Below are 9,524 nucleotides of genomic sequence, written 5' to 3'. Positions count from 1 at the left end.
TCTATTATATTTGGTGGCTTGGTGTTACGCCATCTTTGTTTATATTTATATATAGACATGTATTTTTTTTTATTTCTAACTTACTTGTCATATACATATAATAACAATAATTGTGAACGTTTGGTTATGCGTCTCACATGTTAAAAGTTAACTCTTTTGTTAAAAGCTCTAGTTATAATATTTGAATACCACCTAAAAATAACTCATTTGTAGCGTATATTTACTCTCACTTTTTATGTCAGTTATTACCTTTTGTCACTTTGATTTTTAAAAGTTGAAATTTTCGTTTTGGAATTTTGACGGTTGTCACACAAGCACTCAACGTATCCATGCTTTATATCTTCAAGTCGTTCAAGGTTCAAAAGGGCTTTTCAAAACTTCATTTGCCTTATATATTTTGCAATCGTTTAGCAAAGGGTAAACGGATATTAACCTTCTTTGGCTTGGTTTATTTTGTTTAAACATTTTGATAAGTTTCTTTAGAGAAATATGTTTTGGTATTCAATACTTGATTATGAATGAATTTGATATATGATTTATTTGTTTTATTTTTAGTTTTGGTATTATGTTTCAATTGTGGTTTACGGTTTTCGTATTATAGTTTATTGAATGCCGGTATCGTACCAAGTTCGGTGGAGATTTGAAAAAAAAATCAGTAGTACCAAAGCGGGTACCGTATTGAAAGAAGCTAGGGCTGTAAGTGAACCAGATGCTCGACGGACTTCCGGTCGTTCGTTAATGAATTAACATGAACACAAATTTTCGTCCAGTAAAGTAAACATGAACAATGCGTTTGTCCGTCAAAAGCTTAACGGACGAACATGGACAAAGTCTCGTCCGGCTCAGTTCCGTCCGTTGCTTATAGCCCTAAACAAACTAAATAAATAAATATGTTGTTCTTCCTTCCCTTTGAAAAGTGAAAACTATAACCTAACCAGCCGACGCTAGGGTTTAAGACCGCCCGCATATATCTGTAACGCCTAAAACCCCTTCTTAAACTATTTATATACTTGTTCTTCTTCTGCAACCATGTTCTCCAAAACCCTAATTGCAGATGGGTTATGCCCTTAATAATAATAACAACACCACCATAGTCAAACCACAACACGACCCACTTGACAGTCAATCTTCTTTCATAGAAGTCGAAGACTCTTTTCTTGATTCCTTGTTAAACTTGAACGGCTGGGCTGAAGAGGATTACTCAGATTCATTACTTGCTGACGTCATGAACCCTGAACAGAACCCTCATATGGAAGCTAATGATTTGGGGTCATTGATTCAGGAACAGATTAGTAAGGTCTTTTTAACCTCCACTGATCAAGTGAATAATTTTAATTCAGACAATACTGCAAATGATGAAGAGGTTAAGATTGTTAAAGAGGATCAACTGAATAATAATATTAATAATAGTAATAGTAATACAGATAACACTGAGGTTTCTGTTGATGATGATGCGGTTAAGGTTGTTAACGATAACGGAGCGAATGCTAACATCAAGAGTTGTGATGATGATGAGGAGGAGGATGGTGATAGTGAGGAGGATGAATCGTCATCATCGTCTTCTTCTTCGTCGTCTGCTAGTAGCAGCAATGATGACGATGAAGACGATGAGAGCGCGAAAGAGGAAGTTGAAATGGAGGAAGGGGAGATTGGAGATGCAATGGTTGCTTGGAGTGACGACGATGAAGACGGTGGTGATATTGTGAAAGGTCCGATTCGGTCGGCGAATGAGGCTAAGGTAATTTGAACAACAAAGTTATTATTGTGACTTGATTTGAGAAAATGCAGACCCTTTGACATTATATTATATTGTTGATTGCAGGATCTTCCTCCGGTTCCGCCAGTGACTGTAACCATACAACCTCATCATCAGACGCTTCCTGTTGGAGCTGTGCTATCGGTAAGCTCACTGTAACGATAATAATAGTAATGATAAGTTGTGTTATTTTGGGTCAAATTTAGGCTTGTAAACGAACATGAACAGGGGTTGTTTGTGTTGAGTTGTTTAGCTTTAACTGAACAGATGAACACCAACAACAGATGGATTTTCTTGTTTGTGTTCGTTTGGTAAGAAAATGAACATGTGTGTTTTTTTGTTTGTTGATGTTCTAAACGAATGAACATTAATGGACGTGAGTTGATGGAATGAGCGGACGTGAATTAAGAAAATGAATGTCTTTTTATTCGTCCTACTGGCTGATAAGAAACTATGAATATATAAACTAATAATTTACAATAAAAGCAATTTGAATAAATTATAAAATAAACACTTTTAAACAATAAAACTTTGATTGATAATTTGATACTCATTTCTCTTCAATCTTATAAAATTTGAGTTTTGATGTAAGATATTCAGTCGGTTAAAATTAGAATATAAAGTATTCATTTTTATAATTACAAAAGTAAAACATTAAACGGGTCATCGATCCGAATCTGTTTAAAGGTTACCAAAAGCGATGAGTTTATGTTCTGTTTGTGTCATGTCAGAAAATCAGCATTTCAATGAATATGTAAACGATCATAAACAAATATAAATAAACAGACATGTCATGTTCGTTCTTCCAATCAATCAAATGAACAGAATGTATTAAATAAACAATCATAACTTTTTTTGATATTTGGTTGCATTTGTGTAGATTATGGGCTCTCAGGTGGTTGTAGAAGGAGTGGAGAATCATAACCCGTTAAGCGAGGGTTCAATTCTATGGATCACTGAAACCCGCTCACCACTCGGGATCGTAGATGAAATATTTGGACCCGTAAAGAATCCTTATTATATCGTTCGGTACAACTCAGAAACTGAAATCCCAACAGGGATCCAACAAGGCAGCTTGGTCTCTTTTGTTCCAGAGTTTGCTGATTATGTTCTTAACAACAATAATCTTTACAAAAAAGGGTACGATGCGTCCGGTGAAAATGATGAAGAATGTTCTGACGATTTAGAGTTCTCGGATGACGAGAAGGAAGCCGAGCACAAACGAAAGATGAAAATGGCAAAACGAGGATTAAACGGAGAGAAAAACGCGGGTGTGAAAAAAGATAAAAAGTCTAGAAACCGCGGTGGTAAATGGAAATATGATCAACAACCTTCTGCAAGTGGGCCTAATAATGTGCCCAACAATGGGCCAGTCGGTGGACCTTTTAATGGGCCTACCAATATGCCTAGTAATGGGCCCAACATTTGGCCTACAGGTGGGCCCAACAATGGGCCTGCTACCGGTGGCCCCAACAGTGGTGCCTATGCGTTTGCACAAGCACCTAATATGATGCCTACTGGAGTATGGCCATTTGGGTTCCAACAAATGCAGCCACCAAATATCGGGTTTCCTCCAAACGGGCAAACGTTTATGCAACCGGGTTTTATGCCTCAACCCTATCCAAACCCACAATTTAACACGGCACAGGGCCCGATGTTTCCTAATAACTTTGTTCAAAATGTTCCTCCAAATTTTGGTGCATTTGCATCTTGGAATTCAAATATGCCTCAGAATAACTTCAACCCCAACCAGCCACAAGCGGGCTCGCCAATGGTGTATGCGGGCTTACCACAAGGAGTTGCAATGCCTAATGGGGCTCAAATGGAAAATAATAATGCAGGTGTGAGACCTTTTGTTGCGGGAAATGGTGAAAATTCTCAAAATACTAATAAAGGTAACGGGTTTTCAAATCGTGGTGGGAGAAGTGGACGAGGATTTCAAAGGGGCGGTGGTCGGTTTAGAGGCGGTAGAGGTGGACCGCGATCCGGGTGAGTTGTGAAAGGATAACGGTTTTGTCATTTTCGGATTAGTTTCATGTGTTTTGTATGTGATACAGAATTATTTGCTGCTTTTGCTTCTAAGTTATTGTTTTCATGTATAATTGATATTATGTTATATATGTGGTTTCACTGCTTCTAAGTTATTAGTTTTCTGTTATCAAAATTTGTATGCTGTATTCAATTTAGAGGTGTGCATGGGTCGGTTTGGGCTCGAACCGAAACCAAATTTTCATTTTTTTGTTGTTGGTTTTGGTTTTGGTTTTGGTTTTTAGTTGTATGTATGAGTTTGGTTTTATCTAGGGCCAAAATAATGAATTGGGCATGAAGTATTTATGATGGTTGTGAATTTGGATTTAAAATTTTTGTCAGAATAAATAATTTGGGCTAGAAATATTTTGTGGATCACTTGTTGATGAATTTGAGTTTGAAACTTTTGGTCAAAATATACAATTTGGGTCATAAATCAAATAAATAACATTTAACCAAACTCGGCGTGTTTTGTTTTTTAAGTGTACTGCGAATTTGGAAAGGGTGTAACAGAAAGCGAACCTAATATAAAAAACAAAACCGAGAGTTTACTGATGGTTTGGTTATTTTGTTTAACTGATTTTTTCTCACCCTTGATTCAATTTAATTTTGGGACTTTAAAATACATTATCTTGATACTTTTGGCTCTTGTTGGTGCACAAGAGTTTAGTGATGGTTCATGAGTCAACTGTAATTTGACCGTTGTGGTCAACTGAATTGATTTTATAACTGATTGTTAATATGAATAATACAATTTTGACAAGAATTTGGTCCTTGGTAATGCTTAACTAGAATTGTGTACAATGTAGTTCAGTAGGTGCTGCTGTTGATTGTTGTATGTGTTTGTGAGTTCATATCAATTTTGAATTCAGCAAGCACTATGTTTAACCTTTAAAAGTCAAGTTGATTGGAGTTGTTTGGACTTTGGAGATGTAGAGGGGAACAGATGGATTGCTAAGAAACTAAATATCAACATAAACTTTTTTCAATCAAATCGCCATCGTTTTTCATCATCGATTGATCCAACCATAGACGTTCAATTAAATCCACCCGAAGATTCATTGTGTGTCCATGCTTCGATTTCCATTTGGATAGCATTTTATGGGCATAGGTTAGAACTGGGTTCGACAGCTGAATGGTATCATCAAAGTCGGCACAATGATCATGCACGTGGCCTCCAATATCATATTATGTAAGATATGCATGTATACTTTGTTTTTCTCATTTTTTTTACTTTTTAAGTATATGTGATGGTTGGGCAATGATAGTCCATCATTTCTTTAACGCCTCGAATGCCCAATCGATATCTTTCCTCGTCAACTCATGTCTTTTCTTGTAATACATGCGTTTATCGTCAGCCGGGCATGAAAAAATTTTCATCAACGCACCCCACTCCAGATATTTGTTGTCAACAAGATAATACCCGTACTTCCATTTCGTTTGCATAAAATAATCTATGACATCATCGAAAACATTCGATGATTGTAAAACAACAATATCATTGTTTGCATCAACCATACCAAAGTACGCATGTCAAAACCAAAGATCTTGTGACATACTATAATACTCATCAACTTACACATGGTATAAATGCAGCATGGCATTTAGCTAGAGCTGGCAAGATAGGTGGGTCAGACAAACTTGGTAACCGGTCAAGATGGGCCGGGCTGACCCACAAATAATTGTTTTCGTCATTAATCTTAGAGGTGTAAAGTATGACTAAAAAACTATATTAGTTGGTACATTAGAAGGTGATGATCGGTATGGGTCTTGGTAAACATGCTACTAGGTATATTAGAAGGTGCCAAAGAAGGAAACTTCACTTGGATTAGCAGTCACCGCTCGGATTAGCAAAAATCTGAAAGTGTCCAATGGAGCATTCGGTTTTCAATAAGTATGAGGCTGTGTACACGCACAAAATGCACATCACCGACACATAGAGCCCTTTTTTTGGTCTTCTTGTGCTCGTTCGGGTGCTAGCGTCTTGCTAGTGACTTTTGGTTATATTGATTTCATTTGGCTGTTCAAAATAATAATAATAATAATAATAATAATAATAATAATAATAATAATAATAATAAGAATAATAATAAGAATAAGAATAAGAATAAGAATAAGAATAAGAATAACAATAATAATAGCCTTTTTTACCCTAACGTTACTAAATTATTGTGGTTGGTGATTATTAGATCTAAATTTATTTATAAAAAAAAGAAGCAGCTATATATGTTACATGTATGCGTTTATGCATGTCCTCAACCTAGCTTAAGACTAGCATATATATTCAGTGGTGTTTGATGGTGTTTTTTGAGTTATATTTGTCAAATGAGTTGTACTAAAGTAAGTACACTCAAAAAGCAAACATGAATTAGTGTATTCAAAATTACATGAAAGTATCTAAAATATAGCTTTTGGAATCATATAAATTGTGCATTTATGCTTAACCCATTCATTTACATAATCACATATTCGCGATTCATAGATAATTTTAACAAGTACTATATTAGTCTAATTAGCCATCAATTTTTTTCTTAATGCATTTAACCGGACATTGCTTCAAAATTCTAGTAGGATGATAACTAAATGAATGATATGACTATTATAGGAAAATAAGCTGCAACCAAAACAAGCACGCAATGCCACAAAAGAGAGCGGTATGAAAGCTCCACAACTTCAAGCATAATTGTAGAGAATAACAAAACCATGGTTACAACGAATAGACCATAAACATATCTCGAAAAGTAAGTTAACAGGATTTGGAAGGTTGAGTAAGAAATTTACCAGAACAAGGATGGTCACGCTCACGCAGCTACTCGGGAGGAGGAGAAATTAGCAACTTAAAGCCATTACTTTGCTTCTTCTTGTGTTGATGGATTAACCGTGCAGAAGATATAGCGCACGGCGTGTGATGCAGCTCCATACTCTGTAACGAAGACACATCGGCCAACCCACAAGGAACAGCCACCAAATCACCACACTGCTCAAGTACAATGTGTTCTAATCTAGGGAAGTGTTGAAACGAAGCCTCCCAATGCACCAAATCCGTTTTTCCGATCGGCAAATATTTAAGTAGACGAAACCCGCCGTTAAGTGACTCCCATCGAGGTCCCGTAAATGCATACATTTTCAGTTTGAGCACTTCAAGATATGGCAGAATGGCTATTGTAGACATATGTTTCCAGTCTAAAAAGGTGTTTGACAAAGTTAGCTTGTTTAAATGGGGCGGGAATTTGTATGATGGCGGAAGACTTCTCAACCTACCTTCGGATGGCCGATGTGGAGACGTGACATTTAATAACTTCAATAGCTTAGCAAGATTAGAAAACAAACTAGAACCCTTCTCTACTTCCGTGAGAATGGCAAGTTTTCCACAAATTCCAAGCTTTTTAAGATTAGGAGTTCTAGCAAAGATGCTCTCGGTGCAACTATTAGGTGATATAATAGACAAAGTTTGCATGTTTCCTTGCACAAACGGGTGTTCTATATCCATTTGGCTTTGGGCTTGAGGCCCGCGTAGATGACTCAGCACGTTTGTAATCAGATGTCTAAATTGTGACATTTTCCATAACTCTACTTGAATGTCAAGGTCTCGCGATGTTGTTTGAACGATTAAAGATTGAAGACTCCATAACTTGGAAATAGATGGAGGAAGAACCTTAAAGTCTCTGGAAATGGAAATGTACCTTAAATGCACCATTAGTGCGATTTCCACTGGGAAGCGGGACATGTTGATGGATCTTATATCCAACACGCGAACTATCTTAAAAGCTTCATAAATGAAAGATGCATCTTCTCCAGATAATTCTGTTTCTTCCGACATAAAACACAAGAAAGACCGAACGTGTGGACCCAAAGGTTTGGAGTGAATAAAGTTCATGACACCTGAATGAACACAAAGACGCCGATGATAACTATGGCTTCCGGATGAGATCAACGAAGCTTGATCATGTATGTTTCTATTAATTATTTGTAAAAACTTCTCTTCTCGTGCTTCACGTATGCACAGGTCGCGCAACATATCATGAACACAACATGTTTATATCCTTCCGTTTGCTCTCCTTTCCGCGATCAATATCAGATTCCGTTCAACAAGATCTTCCAAATATCCCTCGGCCAAATCTTCCAAACATTCTTGCTCGCTTTCTTGTATAAACCCCTCTGCCACCCATAACATAACCAGCTGCGAAACAGGTACAGGAAAATTTTCAGGAAAAGCACCAAAATAGAGGAAACATGCCTTCAAATGATCGGGTAAATGCTTGTAACTTAATGCCAATACATCCAAACACTGCGTCGGGTCTCTTGCAGCATAAGAACCAACACTTTCAGCAACATTTTCCACATATCACATGTTTTATCTTTCTTCAAAAGAAGTCCAGCAATTACAACTATCACAAGTGGCAACCCATCACATTTTTTAGCTATTGTTTTGCCAAGTTCACCCAGCTCAAACGCGCAACTTCGTTTTCTAAAAACTTTAGTAGAAAGTAGTTCGAAACTTTCATCTTCATTCAGAAACCGCAAACGAAGGGGTGGGGTATCAGGGTTTGCAAGCAACGCCACCTCGGTGTTGCGGGTTGTTAACAGTATTCTACTCCCACAATCTTGGTTGGGTAAAACCGTACTGAGGTCATACCACGCATCGGCTGTCCATGCATCATCTAACACAATGAGATATCGTTGACTGTACAAATGCTTGCATATTTCTTCAATTATCATGTCCTCGTTCATTTTAGAAATATGATCAGAAGGCTGAATTAGAGAGCCCAAAATAGCCAAAAGTAGTTGTTTTCGGTTGTATTCTTGGGAAACATGCACCCAAGCGCGAACAAAGAAGTGAAGCTCAATGGCGGGGTGACGGTAAACCTTCTTAGCAAGAGTTGTCTTGCCAAGTCCACCTGTACCAACGACCGAGACAACTTCTAGAGATTCATTGATATCAGTGAGTCGACTCACTACTTGTTTCTCTTCTTCATCAAAACCAATAACACAATCTTCTTCATCCTCTAGTTTTCTTCTTTGTGACAGTGAAGATTTCTTTGAAGACTTACCAGCATAACGATCAAACAACTTTTTATCGTAAATCTCCTTCATTTTTGCCTTAATGGGTTGAATATCTTTAATAGTAGCTAGAAGCAAATCTGGATGATCAAAGGAATGGTCAAATCTGCTCCTTTCTTTATGCATGACTCCATTATTAACCACAAATGTGTCAATGATGTCTTCAGCTTCATAGGCTACATCTCTGATCAGCCTTACTAAATCTGTTACAAATCCATTATAATCGCTATGTTTCGTTTTCAAATCTTTGAGAATTACTTTGATCAAGCCAAGTTCGTTGTAAAGAATTTCAACTTGATCCTTTACCCCATATATCAAATCAGTTTTGTAGAGTAGCAGTTGATTTAGATTGCCCAAGGGAGATTTGACCTGAGCAACCGCCATTTTGGATCCAGAAATAGAATTATAAATCACTCTGCCTACCTGCAACAATAAGGAATGGCTTTTAAGGCAAACGGGAAGAAAATCTTTATCTTTATTTCATAATAAAACATAAAAAAAATACCACCATCCATGACAAATTACATTTGCAAACACACCATAGAAAACAAAATCATATCATCTTTTAAGTTATGATGAACCAGTGTGAAAGTTAACTACATAACAAGTCATAACATGAAGTTCAAACTTTCTTCTCAAGATTCAGATTGAGAAAATAAAAACAGGAAGAAACACAAAC

The 9,524-nt window shown here is 36.8% G+C and overlaps 1 protein-coding gene and 1 pseudogene across 1 annotated transcript; one reads left to right on the top strand and one right to left on the bottom strand.

Moving 5' to 3' along the window:
* The first annotated feature begins 926 nt into the window (after window positions 1-926).
* LOC143555889 (uncharacterized) lies at window positions 927-3,910 on the top strand. Its single transcript, XM_077045360.1, has 3 exons — window positions 927-1,738; window positions 1,823-1,900; window positions 2,637-3,910. The coding sequence occupies exons 1-3, from the start codon at window positions 1,055-1,057 to the stop codon at window positions 3,747-3,749; spliced, it is 1,875 nt and encodes a 624-aa protein (XP_076901475.1). The 5' UTR covers window positions 927-1,054; the 3' UTR covers window positions 3,750-3,910.
* A 2,681-nt stretch (window positions 3,911-6,591) lies between these two features.
* LOC143555866 (putative late blight resistance protein homolog R1B-14) lies at window positions 6,592-9,229 on the bottom strand (annotated as a pseudogene).
* Between the last annotated feature and the right edge of the window lie 295 nt (window positions 9,230-9,524).

The sequence above is a fragment of the Bidens hawaiensis genome, unplaced genomic scaffold (genome assembly GCF_021521415.1).
Source record: "Bidens hawaiensis isolate Kalapana, Puna unplaced genomic scaffold, B.hawaiensis_p1.1 tig00018403_1, whole genome shotgun sequence".
In the NCBI taxonomy this organism is placed as follows: Eukaryota; Viridiplantae; Streptophyta; class Magnoliopsida; order Asterales; family Asteraceae; genus Bidens; species Bidens hawaiensis.
This window is presented reverse-complemented; position numbering and strand designations above follow the sequence as displayed.

Coding starts and splice junctions, on each gene's coding strand:
- LOC143555889 (XM_077045360.1), top strand. CDS start 1,055: ATGGGTTATGCCCTTAATAATAATAACAACACCACCATAGTCAAACCA. Junction 1,739..1,822: donor GGTCGGCGAATGAGGCTAAG/GTAATTTGAACA, acceptor TGTTGATTGCAG/GATCTTCCTCCGGTTCCGCC. Junction 1,901..2,636: donor CTGTTGGAGCTGTGCTATCG/GTAAGCTCACTG, acceptor GCATTTGTGTAG/ATTATGGGCTCTCAGGTGGT.